The 13948-nt window shown below is 43.3% G+C and overlaps 1 protein-coding gene across 11 annotated transcripts in view; it reads right to left on the reverse strand.

Annotated features, from left to right (window-relative positions):
- TBXAS1 (thromboxane A synthase 1) overlaps positions 1–13948 on the reverse strand; it is a 402124-nt gene that overhangs the window by 76002 nt on the left and 312174 nt on the right. For all 11 annotated transcript variants that reach the window (XM_053257591.1, XM_053257594.1, XM_053257596.1 and 8 more), the window contains one exon: positions 12528–12842. In XM_053257591.1, the coding sequence (XP_053113566.1) occupies positions 12528–12842 (315 nt within the window). The remainder of the gene's footprint in view (positions 1–12527; positions 12843–13948) is intronic.

Here is a 13948-nt window from a genome sequence, read left to right on the forward strand (position 1 = left end):
AACACCTTTATTTTTCAGAAAATCATGAGATCTGTGGAACTTTGACAAGAAAACAAAGGGAAAGCTCCACTGTCTTGGAGGCAAAAAAGGTGAAAATATTAACCTGTGAAAACTGAGACATTCGTGGGAACAATTTGGTGACCAGGGTGAAAAGGAGGTCTCATATTAGCCAATTGGCTGTTATTAGTTCAGGTCTCAAAAACCAATCAGTACTGTATATGCTTTAATCTTTGACCAAAACTGAGGTAGGCGAGGGCCTAGGACAGATCTGACAATTTGACTGAAGCTATTCCCAGTAGCAGCCGGTGAGGGCAGTGCCGGGGGAGGGGCGGGGAGAGGCACCTTTTAGGATTAATAAGCAGGTGCTTACCAGTCTTTAGGCAGCGCACGGGGCAGCAGTGCTCCACCAAACATCTGGTGGGGCAGTGATGTGGCTCTAGAGCAGGGATTCCCAACGTGTGGGTCCCCAGATGTAATTGAACTTCAACTCCCATAATTCCCAACCATAGGCTACTGGGGCTGGGGATTATGGGAGTTGAAGTCCAATAACATCTGGGGACCCACACATTGAGAAACCCTGCTCTAGAGGCTAGGGCCACACCACTGCCCCACCGGGCAGAGCATCGCCGCCCTGCGCAGGATTGCGGGCAGAGCGCAATCCTAAAGACTGGTGAGCACCTGCTTATTAATCCTAAAAGGTGCCTCTTGCCTCCGCCCCCATTGCTGCCTTCATTGGCTGCTCTTGGCTATTCTTGGAATGCTTCTTCAAAATATTTTACAAAATATCAAGCCATTAAAATCTCCAAGATTGCTTTCAGCACTCACCTGGGGATTCTGGGAGAAGATGCCTAGATGCCTAAAATCTGGGCCGCCTCGAGTCCCACTCTGAAGTCCTAGGAAATGAATGTCTCACCTAAGCCCTATTTAGACATTATGTTGTTCCTAATGTCTGTAGATATATACATCTTTGTGCGTGACTGACTGTACCTGTGTTCATCTCGAAAGGGAACCTGGGTACAGGCCCCCTCAGATGCATTTTACAGTACGGCTGTATCTACATTCAACCTAACATGTCAATAACTGCCTGTGTACACAGCACACAGATTGTACAAGTGTTGAACATAACATATGAATAGGACTTTGTCGTATTCTACCTGGTCTGGGGCAGCACGTTGCTGTCCCATGTGTCACGCTGCTGTACTGTAGCAGGTTTTAAAGTCTTTTTAAGTCTTAAGGCAAGACCAATCCCATGGAATCAACCATTTTCTTCCCCTGCAGCAGGAAGAGTATACGATGCTTCCTGTTTGAGGCAGGTCTTGCATCAGTATCAGGGTCTCCTTGTTGCTCCAGCGTGGTGTAGTGGTTAGAGTGCTGGACTAGGACCGGGGAGACCCGAGTTCAAATCCCCATTCAGCCATGAGACTTGCTGGGTGACTCTGGGCCAGTCACTTCTCTTTCAGCCTAACCTACTTCACAGGGTTGTTGTGAAAGAGAAACTCAAGTATGTAGTACACCACTCTGGGCTTCTTGGAGGAAGAGCGGGATATAAATGTAATAATAATAATAATAATACTCTTGCGTATTTGTTGTTCTGTCCACTGAATGTCTTTGGCTTCTGTTAGTGTGCCTCTGACTTCTGGCTACCAGCTTTCCCTGGTTCCTGTCTGTTCAGCTTCAGCTTGACATCTGGCGTGTTCTTGACTCCTAGCTATTGATTCACCATCGCCCCAATTTCTATCTCCTCAGCTTGTTCCTGATTTCTGGCTACTGGTTTAATTCCTGATTCCCAAATGGTTGCCTGGCTCTCCTGGTCTCAGCTCTGAGCCTCATGCCACTTACCTGTCACTGCCCACAGGTAGCCCTGACACCTAGTTACCAGCATGAATAAGCTGTGCTACCTTCTTCAATCTTCTCTTTGAAACACAGCAACAGACTTGGCACGTTATGGGGGGGGGGATAAATCTTTATATCCATAACCCCCCCATACTGGGAAATATAATCTATTAACAGTTTAGGATCCTAGAGGATCCTAATTATGAGAACCAAGAGGAACGAGGAGGAAAAGCCACCAGAAAGAACACTGTAATGGAATGGAGGTACTCTAGATAATGGATGCTGTAGAAAACACCAGAGACACTTAGGTTCATAGGAAGCTGCCATACTGAGTCAGACCATGGGTCCATCTAGCTCAGTATTGTCTACACAGACTGGCAGCGGCTTCTCTTTAAGGTTGCAGGCAGGAATCTCTCTCAGCCCTATCTTGGAGATGCCAGGGAGGGAACTTGGAACCTTCTGCTCTTCCCAGAGTGGCTCCATCCCCTAAGGGGAATATTTTACAGTTTTCACACTTCTAGTCTCCCTTTCATATGCAACCAGGGTGGACCCTGCTTAACTAAGGGGACAAGTCATTCTTGCTACCACAAGACCAGCTCTCCACACCACACAGCTAATGCAGCTGTGTTTTCACACCCAGCTAGGAGAAACAAAAATTTGTGGGAAACAAGGTTACTTTGCACAAGTCCAATTACCCCCATGATCAATTGCCTAATTATTCTAGTTCTACCTGGTTTTTATTTTTGTTTTTAAAAAAACATTATACCCTTTTTACATTTCTACACAGATATTGTCTGCCAAAGAAGCAAGCTTGACTGTTGCTAATTAGAGAAAGGAACAGACTTGGGACAACGACAACAAAAGTGAATTTGCTCAATCTATTTTATATAGCTATTCTCTCCCGTCAGCACAGAGAAAACAAAATTAATCTTTTATTCAAAAGTGGCTCTGCTAAAGAGAAAAACCCCTCTTTCTGAAACACAGGATAGTGCTTAAATATTTCACCTTTGGCTTTTAAATTTCCCTGAAATAACTGCAGAACTATGACCCCGCTGGGTTAGAATAACACCCTGAGATTAACTATCCCGTTATCTGCTTAAATCAGGCTATTAAACTATGCCTGCTGCTTGGAGATTATCTTTATAATATAGTACCTTCACAAAGCATAGAAAACTGATCACAAATTCTGAAGGATTCAGAAATTTCACTTCAATTATATATTGTGCTGGTGTGTGTGTGTGTGTGTGTGTGTGTGTGTAGTGTATGTATACATACACTACACACACTCACTCACACATAATCATTCATCTTTTTGTTATGTGTGTCATATTGGAAATGTCATCCCCCACTCCCACCCACTGTATCACCCCCAAAGGATCCAAGACAAAGATGGGGAGTACAAGCAAGATCCTGCATACCCATTACTATCTGGATTGGGAGTGACTACAGGTAAAACCAGGTGTGATTCCTACAGGCAAAAGCCGACCATGACCATATCAAACTGTACTGTGCATCCCCCGACTAGTTTCTAGCATGCACAAGGTTTTCAGGTGTTTTTCCTTTTCCTGCACAGATAGTTATATGAATATAACTTTAAAGGAATAATTTCAAATGAAGCCTTTTGTTGGATCATCCTTACTAATAGAGCAGGTGGTGATGACATTCTAAAGCTTGCTAACCTGCCAACTCAGCTGGAGCAATGAATTAGGGATGTGCCCGAATCACAATTCGAAGCACAGCCCTGGCACCTTTTTAAATGGAGGGAAGCAGATGCATACCTGCTCCTCCTCTGCTCGCCACCATTTCCTGTATCGGCGGCGCTCCCCGCAGCTATCATCGCACGCCTGCGGCACGCTCCCCAGCTGCCCTCATGCGACACCAGCACACATATGGCCTCCGCACATGTGCAGCCACCATTTGCGTGGTCAGCAACCATGAGTTGTATCCAACTCAGGATTTTAGATGAAATATGCCAATACAAATGCTTCCTATAGTTGCATGAATACATTCGTTACACAAAAAAGGGTACTTAAATATTAAAGTATCATCAGCCAGAGAGACTGGGATTGGCCACAGAAGAAAAGAGATGTCAAAAAAAGTTCACTTCACTAAAGGTGCTGCTTTACATAACCATCCAATGCAAATGAGTTCCTATGCCTTCTGGCATCTGGTCATTCAGCTTTCACTTTGCACAATTATTGACAAATAAATGGACTGGTTGATTTCCATTAATGCCGCCCTAATTTATGTACATACCTGGAGGAAAAATTCCATTCTGACCAAACACTCATAACAACTCAGATCATTTTTTAAGCTACAACAACATTAAGTAGGAGTTTAATTCCATCACTGGTCGCTCCTGGGGATTTAATATTTCTTAATAAATTAGACAAGTGTTCTCAACTCGTCAGCAGTCAGACCTTCTAAGTGGAATGTACATAATATAGGAGCTGGATTTTTTAGTTACAGAGAATGTGCTTGTGCTAGCGTATTCTCTCCCCACCCTCCATGCCCCCCCCCCACACATGGTTTTCCTGGTGGATTGTGTTATCTCCTCTTCCTTTTAGAAAGAGTCTGCTCCAAGAGAAGATCCCCATTACTCTGGAGTCTCAGATACACCCAAATACATTTGCCAGGAAAGGAGCTACTGCAGTAGGAGTTCTGTTCCATCTTTTTCCAACACCAAAACGACATCTCCAGAGTAAGAGGGATTGATGGTGATATCTAAAGCAGACAGCAAGACCACAGCCAAAGAATGCTCTTCCTCTCCAAGGAATCTGATGATTAATTAGGCTTAGGAAGGATTGGAAGGACCTTCATTTAAGTGGGCGGCAGTGGCGGGGGGGGGGGCAATCAAACTAAGCAACTGCCTTTGCCAGAATGATTTCAGCCTTCCAAAAGTTCCAGAACACTGTTGGGTCCCAGAGCATGGTCTAAGGACACATGATACAGCCACCTTGCAGAAGCTAAGCAGGTCTTGGTGTAATCAGTGCCTGGATCGGAGACCCGTGGATGCCACGTTTGAGGATCTGCTTTGCATGCAGAACGTCCCAGGTTCAATCTCCGGCATCTGCAGGTAGGGCTGGGAAAGCCTCCTGCCTGGCACCTTGGAGAACCTGCTGCCAGTCAGTGCAGACAATGCTGAACTAACTCCCACATATCTTAGAAAGCTGAAACACCCTGAAGACTAGGAAAATCTGAAAACAGGACAGCTGTACTTATTTTCCTTAAAATGGGAGACTCAGAGCATACCCCATCATGATTAAGGTACTTCCATACAAACCCAAAAGTTGAAATTTGTACACAGGGTGTTCAAGACACCCCGGTTACTAGTGTTAGAAGAGAGATTTACTCCCTGTCACTCATCTCTTGGTTAGGTATTTTCACTGGACACAAAGCTTTATTTCATTGCTAGCAAAAGCTTTTGGGTGTGGCTGCCCCTAGTCTGGCAGGCCATCCATCTTTTATACTCTGCCTTAAACAACTTTTGCACCTGCGCATCTTATACAAGCCAACGTGTTACTTCAACCCCAAAGGTTCCGATTTGCTTCCAAGGGCTATATTCCCCACTTACACTTCTCAAGACATTTGGCTTGTGGCCTTGGCCTGGTTTCCCCTCCCTGCTGAGACATACATTTAAGCAGTGTCATCATAAAATATCCTCAAGGCGTGGGGGGATCTACCAACAACTGCAAGTGCCATTGATAGGGTGTGTATCCTAGTTAGCTAAGTGCTGTTCAAACCAATCGTGCTTTTTGGCTGTTAAAGCAAATTGCAAATAATATTCCAGCACTAGAAAAGCTTGAGAATGGACATTTGTACATCTGTCCTTCAAAAAGAAGAGTTGAAGTGTATCACAAAATGCCCACGTTTCTCAAACTTGCTATAAATCTGAAATTTGGTCTATGAGAGAAAATGAAATTGTAGTAGAGCTGAAGAAATCATAGCTACAGTCCTGTGTACATTTACTTAATAAGGAAGGCGCTCCAGCCCCCTCATCATTCGGGTTGCCCTCTTCTGCATCTCTCCCAGCTCTACAAGATCTGTTAAGTCCTACTGAACTCTGTAGGATAGTTTTACTTCTGAATAAAAATGCATAGGCTCAAATACTTTTGCAAGACACTCTGATGCAGTAAGAAACTTTAAGAATGAATGTGCATTTCCTCAAATTCAGCATTCCTGAATTCACACACCCTTCTTGTTTTCTAATTCTAAGAAACAATGTGTTTGGGTAGCACTGAAAAGAACAAGTGCTATGGCAAATATATGATTGTGCAAGGAGAAGGGAAGGAGATACTAGAAATATTTGTCAGTCAAAACCTATCTGTGAGACTTCACGATTTGTCTCGACAGAATATATTCCCATGCTTTTGATACAGTAAAACTGGAAGAAAGGACTTCCTCTCGCTTCTGTTCTGGAAGTCTTGAAATGCAAACTTTCCAGCAATACAGACAAATGTTTAAATGGAACCAACAGTGATCTTCCTAGGAATGTAGAGACTGGCATTTGTTTTTCCTGTGAATTGATTCTTTTGTTTTTAAATCACAAAACCTTTTCCTGGCACTGGAGGCTCTGAAGTATACTTCCTTTTCACAAATAAAGAAATCAAAATGGCTCAGGGTGGGTTTTTTGACAACACTGATGATGAAATGGTTTCCATGGGTCATGCTTGTTTTCTTGGCACACAAGGCACGTGGACGTGTTGAATGTGCAGTTTCACCTGTGGAATTCTTTTCCAAAGTCGATTTATGTTGCAGCCTCTCTTGATAAATGCAAGCCTTCTGCATCAGCATATTTGCTTAGCTGCCAGCTTCTGAGTATAAAATGCCTTGAGAGACTGCATGAAAGGCACCAAATACATGCAAATTGTTGTGAGTAGTTCCTTGACAGCAGTGTCTCTTCAACTTTCATTTCCATTTTCTCTAATGCTCTGCAGCTAAGGGGATTCAGCGCATAAACAGCTTAAAATATAAAGTATTTTATTAGGCAAGCTGATGCACCAAAACAAATACATCTGCCTTTCATTGTTGTCTGGGAACTCTGTGGAAGGGAAAGACTCAAAGTGCAAAGACTCCTCTTCAAGACATCACTTACATTGTAGTTTGGGGTACAATATCTATTATATATCACACTATCCTTCCATATGTGAACCCTGGGCACTATGAAGAAATGTATAGTTACCTCTGAGCAATGCACACTGCCGGGCACAACATGTTATAAAGAGAGTGCATGATTAACTGACCAAAAGGCCTTTTGTCAGGATGATGATGCAAGGTGATGTGCCTTGAAGTCTAAACCCCCTGCTAACTTGGCAGAGAGATACCTTTTAACGTGGTGATTCTCTTTATTGAGCAGGGGGAGAGTAACTGGTCCTATCCACCCCCAGCACAGTACCTTCAGTGACGATTGCTGGTGTCTATCTTATGTTTGTTTTTAGATTGTACGCCCTTTGGGGACAGGTATCGATCTTATTTATTTATTATTTCTCTGTGTAAACTGCCCTGAGCCATTTTTGGAAGGGCAGTATAGAAATCAAATTTATTATTATTATTATTATTATTATTATTAATTTCTTTCTTCAAGTTGCCAGTCTTAAGCCATTGCCAGGTCTTGGTTATGTCTGATATTCCAGTTATATTGTGCAAATATTGAATAAGCCACTGCATGGTCAATATTTACACAATATAAGTAGAAAATCAGACATCACCAAGACCTGGCAATGGCTTAAGAATGGCAACTTGAAGAAAGAAACAGAGAGTTTAATACTGGCTGCACAAGAACAGGCACTAAGAACAAATGCAATAAGAGCAAAAGTAGAAAAGTCAACAACAAACAGCAAATGCTGCCTTTGTAAAGAAGCAGATAAAACAGTGGACCACCTAATCAGCTGTTGTAAAAAGATCGCACAGACTGACTACAAACAAAGGCATGGCAAGGTAGCAGGGATGATACACTGAAACATCTGCAAAAAAATACAAGCTACCTGTAGCCAGAGGCGTATCTAGAGAAAATAGTGCCTAGGGCAAGCACTGAAACTGTGCCCCCTGTCCAAACATCCAACACCCATCTTTCAGATAACTTTACCATAATATCAGCTCAAAAATACAAGTCAAGCTCATTCATCTTTTAATATTTCAAAAACTATTTAGTTGTGGATGTAGCCAGACCAAAAAGTGCTGGTATGGTGGGGCTCATGAAATACCCAAATACTATGTGCAGGTGTACTTGGAAAACTAATGTCTACTTCTCTACTATGCATTGTAGCATCACTATTACATAAGTTTTAAAAATAAATGGAGAATTTGGCTTTTCCCGGATACTCTGAAAATAATTAAAGGATATGCAGAGTAAACTGTGTCACTGCTTGGAATATATTCTAGTATTTCAGAAAGACAGTTAAAATGAGAGAAAAAGAGCAAGAAACTCCCAGTGGGCCTTAATACTAAAGATTTCACACTGATTCAAAGACAAACTCACCATCAATAGTTATATTATTAAGACATCACATTTAACTCACACATTTCATAAGTATCACAAAAAGCAAAGTAAGAGCAAATGAATACAATCCTAGCTCATAAGCTTCAGCTCATTATTCACAAGCCCTGGTTCTCTGTACATAGTGCCAAACTGAATATGTGTACAGTGACATATTTTATTTAATTATATATTTTATATAATTAAAGTGACATATTTTATTTAATTAAGAGCCCCTGGTGGTGCAGTGGTAAAACTGCTGCCCTGTAACCAGAAGGTTACAAGTTCGATCCTGACCAGGGGCTCAAGGTTGACTCAGCCTTCCATCCTTCCGAGGTCGGTAAAATGAGTACCCAGAATGTTGGGGGGCAATATGCTAAATCATTGTAAACCGCTTAGAGAGCTTCCAGCTATAGAGCGGTATATAAATGTAAGTGCTATTGCTATTGCTATTGCTATTGCTAATTTAAAAAAATACCTATAGCCCCTTCAGGGGCTTCCTAAAGGCTGTAGGGTGGGTCTGAAAAGGTTCCCCCTCCCCTCGCTGGCCTCTAGGGCTTTGCAGGGACCATTTGAGCATGTGCGGTGGCCATTTATATATATATATATATATATATATATATATATATATATATATATATATGGCCGCTGAAAACAAAATGGCTGCCATGCATGCTCAAATGGCCTGGCATGGCCTAGGGCCTCACAGAGGCCATTTGAGCATGCACAGTGGCCATTTTGTTTTCAGTGGCCTTTTTAAATTTTTTTTTAATTTTAAAAAATGGCGCCCCCCTTCAAGTGGCGCCCGGGGCATGTGTGCTGCCTGCCCTACCCTAGATACGCCCCTGCCTGTAGCCAAAAATTGGTGGGACCATAAAACTGAAAAAGTTGTCGAAAATGAAGATGCAAAAATATTATGGGACTTCCGACTACAAACAGACAAACATCAGATATAACTGTAGTCGAGAAGAAAGAAAAACAAGTTAAAATAATGGACATAGCAATACCAGGGGATAGCAGAATAGAAGAAAAAGAAATAGAAAAAAATCACCAAATACAAAGATCTAAAAATTGAAATTGAAAGGCTGTGGCAGAAAAAGACAAAAATAATCCCAGTGGTAATTGGCACCCTGGGTGCAGTTCAAAAAGACCTTGAAGAGCACCTCAACACCATAGGGGTCACAGAAATCACCATCAGCCAATTACAAAAAGCAACTTTACTGGGAACAGCCTATATTTTGCGACGATATCTATAACAGCAGCAACAACATTGAAAATAAAATCCAGCCATCCCAGGTCCTTGGAAAGGACTCGATGTCTGGATAAAACAAACCAGTCAATAACACCTGTCTGACTGTGTAAACAAGAAATAATAATAATAAATGAAGATGCTAGGCAGCATCCAGACTAGTTAGTAATCATGAATAAGTCTCACTGAAATCAATGAGACAAGTTAGTCAGGACTAACTTAAATCCCAGTGATTTCAATGGCACTTAGTCATGAGTAATTAAGGCAGTGTGCTGCTCTTTATTAATAATGAATTAATCATGTGCATCTTTGATTATAGATTGATTATTCTACAGAGTATCCTACACTCATCTGGAATTCAGGCTCCCCAGGCAGCAGAGCGAGCTAGCACAACACCCTTGCACCTGCACAGCATGTTTGCACAAGTGCAACTTAATGAAGAGTCTGGATGTTGCTCATTCATAGCAGCCTGCAGAGAAAGTATCCAACAGAAGCGTGAGTATTCAGAGAGTTCTTTAGCCATCCCTGACCCCAGACAAAGTGTTAAATGTAATTCATAACACTGTCATCCTTTAGAAAATGGAAACATTCCTCTCCATCTACTGACCCGCCGGAGAGAAAGAGGCATAGGTAAGATACCAGATCCCTAGCTGAATGAGCACCAGCCCAATGACAACTATTCGTTCTCATAAGTATTTCTGTGAGACTTCTTCCCAAGTGTTTCATATTAAAGATATCAGTCATCATTACAATAACCTAAGAAGTAAGGCCCGTTCTATTATTGTTGAATTACCAATGAAGATGGATGCGGAGACTAAATGCTAGGGGCTTCCTAAGGCCACTCAGTGAATTAATGGCTAAACTGAGATTAGAGTTGTTGGGGTTTCAGCTTCTAGCTCGTGTTTTTAACCACTATGCCAAACAGCACACTCAGACACATCCCCGACGGTTGAGGAAGGGACTGCAGCTCAGAGGAAGGGCAGCAGAGCAGATGACATTGTTCGAACAAGATCCTGGATGCAATTTCAAATATCTCAAGCAGTGTGCCCTCTAATTGGGATTCCCAGGGCGCACCTAAGTAATTCTGGCACCTGGATCGCACACACTACCGGTGTGAGGCCTCCCAAAACCTACACTTGGGGGCCTCCTGCCACACCGAACCTCTATTTTTTAAAATTTCAGCCACTGTGCAGCCAAGGGGTAACTGCTGGGGGGATGAACCAAGCAGTCCTTCTCCCTCCCCCCCACCCCCGGTGGCAGCCAGAGCGACGCTGGGCCTGTCCATTCGGCCCATTGTCTCTTGCTAACTGCGAGGCGCACCTGCGCAGTTGAGAGGGATCATCGAAAGTTTGTGACATCACAGGCTTGTGACGATCTCTCTCAACTGCGCAGGTACACCTCACAGTTAGCAAGAGGTGCTGGGCGGGATGGACAGGCCCAGCGTTGCTCTGGCCATTGGCGCCAGGGTGGGAGAAGGACTGCTCAGCTCACCCCACAGCAGCCACCCCTCAGCTGTGCGGTGGCTGAAATAAAAAACAAACACTGAGGTTTAGCATGGCGGGGCAGGTGGGTGTGGGGTGGCTCCAGGAGGCACCCCCCAGACATTTGGAGCCCCCCCAGACCTTGGAGGCCCCAGAAAGGGACCCCAAAGTCCAGGGGTTAGAGTGCCTCTGTTCCCAGATGTTGTTGACTACAATTCCCAGCATCCCTAGATGCAATGGCCTTTGGCTGGGGATTCTGGGAGTTGTAGTCAACAACATCTGGGAATCCCTGTTAGAGGGAACAATGATCTCAAGTCAAAAGGATCATGGGCCAAAGGAATGCAAAAACCAACCAGGCCAACAATGGGGACTTTTTTGTATGGGCCAGCATAGAAATGTATTAAATAAATAAATAATCATAAATATTAGGTGACATGGGGCTACTGTGCTGGCTCAATGTGAGACCCAGAAAAGCATTCTTACCTGCACCTGTGACAGACTGCATTCATTGCATCATTGAGTTTGGGACATGCACAGGGCAGTCTATAAATGCAGGTCTGGCCCTTGCTCCACCTACAGCAACACTTTCGGTGACAGACTAGAGTGTAAGAACATAAGAACAGCCCTGCTGGATCAGGCCCAAGGCCTATCTAGTCCAGCATCCTGTTTCACACAGAGGCCCACCAGATGCCTCTGGGAAGCCCACAGGCAAGGGTAGACGATTCTCCCACCAACTTGCTCTCATTCATCACTGGGGCCATTGCCACAGGTGAAGCAGAGGCCGAGCTGGGCTTCCTTCTCTTCACCAGATCCTGCTCTCTGTTCACCAGCATGAAAACACTCAAAGAAATCAGGAGACTAATTCCACAGAGGTAGGAGGGTCAAGAGGAGAACTGAAAGACCTGGTGCTCCCATCCAAAACACATACACTTCTTTTAAATTTCACAGGCTTTTAGCCAGTATCCTTAGAATGCCATTTAACCGCCCAGATGTTTGGGCGGTATGGAAGTTAAATAAATAAATAAACACATTTCACAAGTAGCATATGTGACCATAGCACAACATTTCAAACTGCTGGTCAAAGACAGAATACACATACTCAACAAGCGGATAGTTGCCACTTGTCCACAAATAAAACACAGAAACCCATATCTGAGAAACTATGTGCACAATCCAAGCAGATATAAATTAGAAACCGTTCCAAAGAGCTAGGGTAAGCAGGCCACTGGGTGCATTGATCCCATCTATGTCAAACTCCATGGAAATATGAATATATTGACCCTGATCTGACAGATGGCTTTGGGCGGTGTCTGGTTTTCACTTGAATTTTTGCATTTAATTAAATGTCACACTGGGCATATAATTCCCAGTTTAGATAATCTGCTTTAGTTGGCTTTGTCAAGTACATTCTGCTCTCTCTGGCTAAAGGATTCCCCCCTTGTGTATTAAAAAAAAAAAAGGCAGAAAGGCAAGCAAGGTGTCTACTCACATGCTTTGTGAAGAATTTATCAACCTCTCGAAGCAGTTTTTCCTGGCACTCAGGATTGGTGGCTAACAGGTACGTGGCAAAGGAGAGTGTGCTGTTGGTGGTTTCGTAGCCAGCAATCAGGAATAAGAAGGCCTGGCCAACAAGCTCATCATCAGTCAACTTTTTCTGCTCCTTCTTAAGCAGGGTTTTGTTAGCAGCTGTCTTGCTGTCTTGCAAGCAAACGTCTGCTTGATTGACTGTGTCAAAATGCTCCATGCCAATGTCACTAGTAGAGCTCCGGGCATCTAGCATCAATTGGAGGAAGTCCCTGCGCCTCTGTAAAATGTGTCATGAAAACAGAAGTATGTGAGCATGCCTGTGGTCGTGCATTCGTCCTGACAGAGTTGCATCAATTATCTTTCTACAAAAAGTTATAAGGCCTGCTTTTAGCATTGCTATAAGGCCTACTTTTAGCATTCCTACTTTTAGCATTGCCTAATCACACACTGACATATGTCGTAATGTTCAGATGGTCTTTCCCATCTATGCCATGGGCCATTCTAGGATTTCTTCTCCCAACTTTTTGTAGCCGACTTTGCTTGAGGAAAGGGACACATAGGGACACCCCAATGGCATCGTTTGTGATGATGTCATTCACCCCAGTTCAAGATGGCAGATGCATGAATGTTTGAGGTGCAAATGGGCTAACTTGTGAATTGCCTAACCTATTTGGACCAAATTTAGTCCAGTTGTAGGGATAGTGATAGGAAAATAGGCAGATTAGTTCTTACCAAAACTACTTCTTTTCAATGAAAAGCAGCCAAGGCAGGCTGAATCTGGAAACACAGGTCAGATGGGGGAGGAAGGGGCGGTCAACTCTTTCCTTTCTCACTGTTTGTTCCCTCAAAATCATGCCCCTCCTGCTTCCCCACCTGTGGGGAAAAGATCTAGGATCCTTGTGTTTTGTATCTTTTCCCCCAATAAGAGAAAAGCAGCTGAGGGTGGTTTTAAGCAGGCAAACAGCAAGAAGGGAAAGGATTAAGCAGCCTTCTCCTCTCAGTGACTTTCTGCATTCCCAATTTCAAAATCACAGAATTGACTGCCACATGCAGTCTGGTCATCAGCGGAGTCTCTGCTTTGTAAGGTACAAATTAGTGGTAGGACAGTAGACTGTGGGATACAGATCTTAAATATCCGATAGAGCGGACTTAAGCAAAGGTGAAATGACATGATTTTACAAGTGATGTCTGGTGTTTTTTTGTGGGTTGTTTTTTTTTTTAACTAGACACACATATTATACATCAGACAAATTTCTGCCAAGATTAGGAGTAGGAAGGGCAAAAAGGGGCACCTCCTTCATTATATAGGTGTTTACAAGGTTAGTTAGCCTAGGGACAGGTCAGATATACTAGGGCAGGGGTAGCCAATCTTGGCTAATAAAT

Source organism: Hemicordylus capensis, chromosome 5 (assembly GCF_027244095.1).
Source record: "Hemicordylus capensis ecotype Gifberg chromosome 5, rHemCap1.1.pri, whole genome shotgun sequence".
Classification (NCBI taxonomy): Eukaryota; Metazoa; Chordata; class Lepidosauria; order Squamata; family Cordylidae; genus Hemicordylus; species Hemicordylus capensis.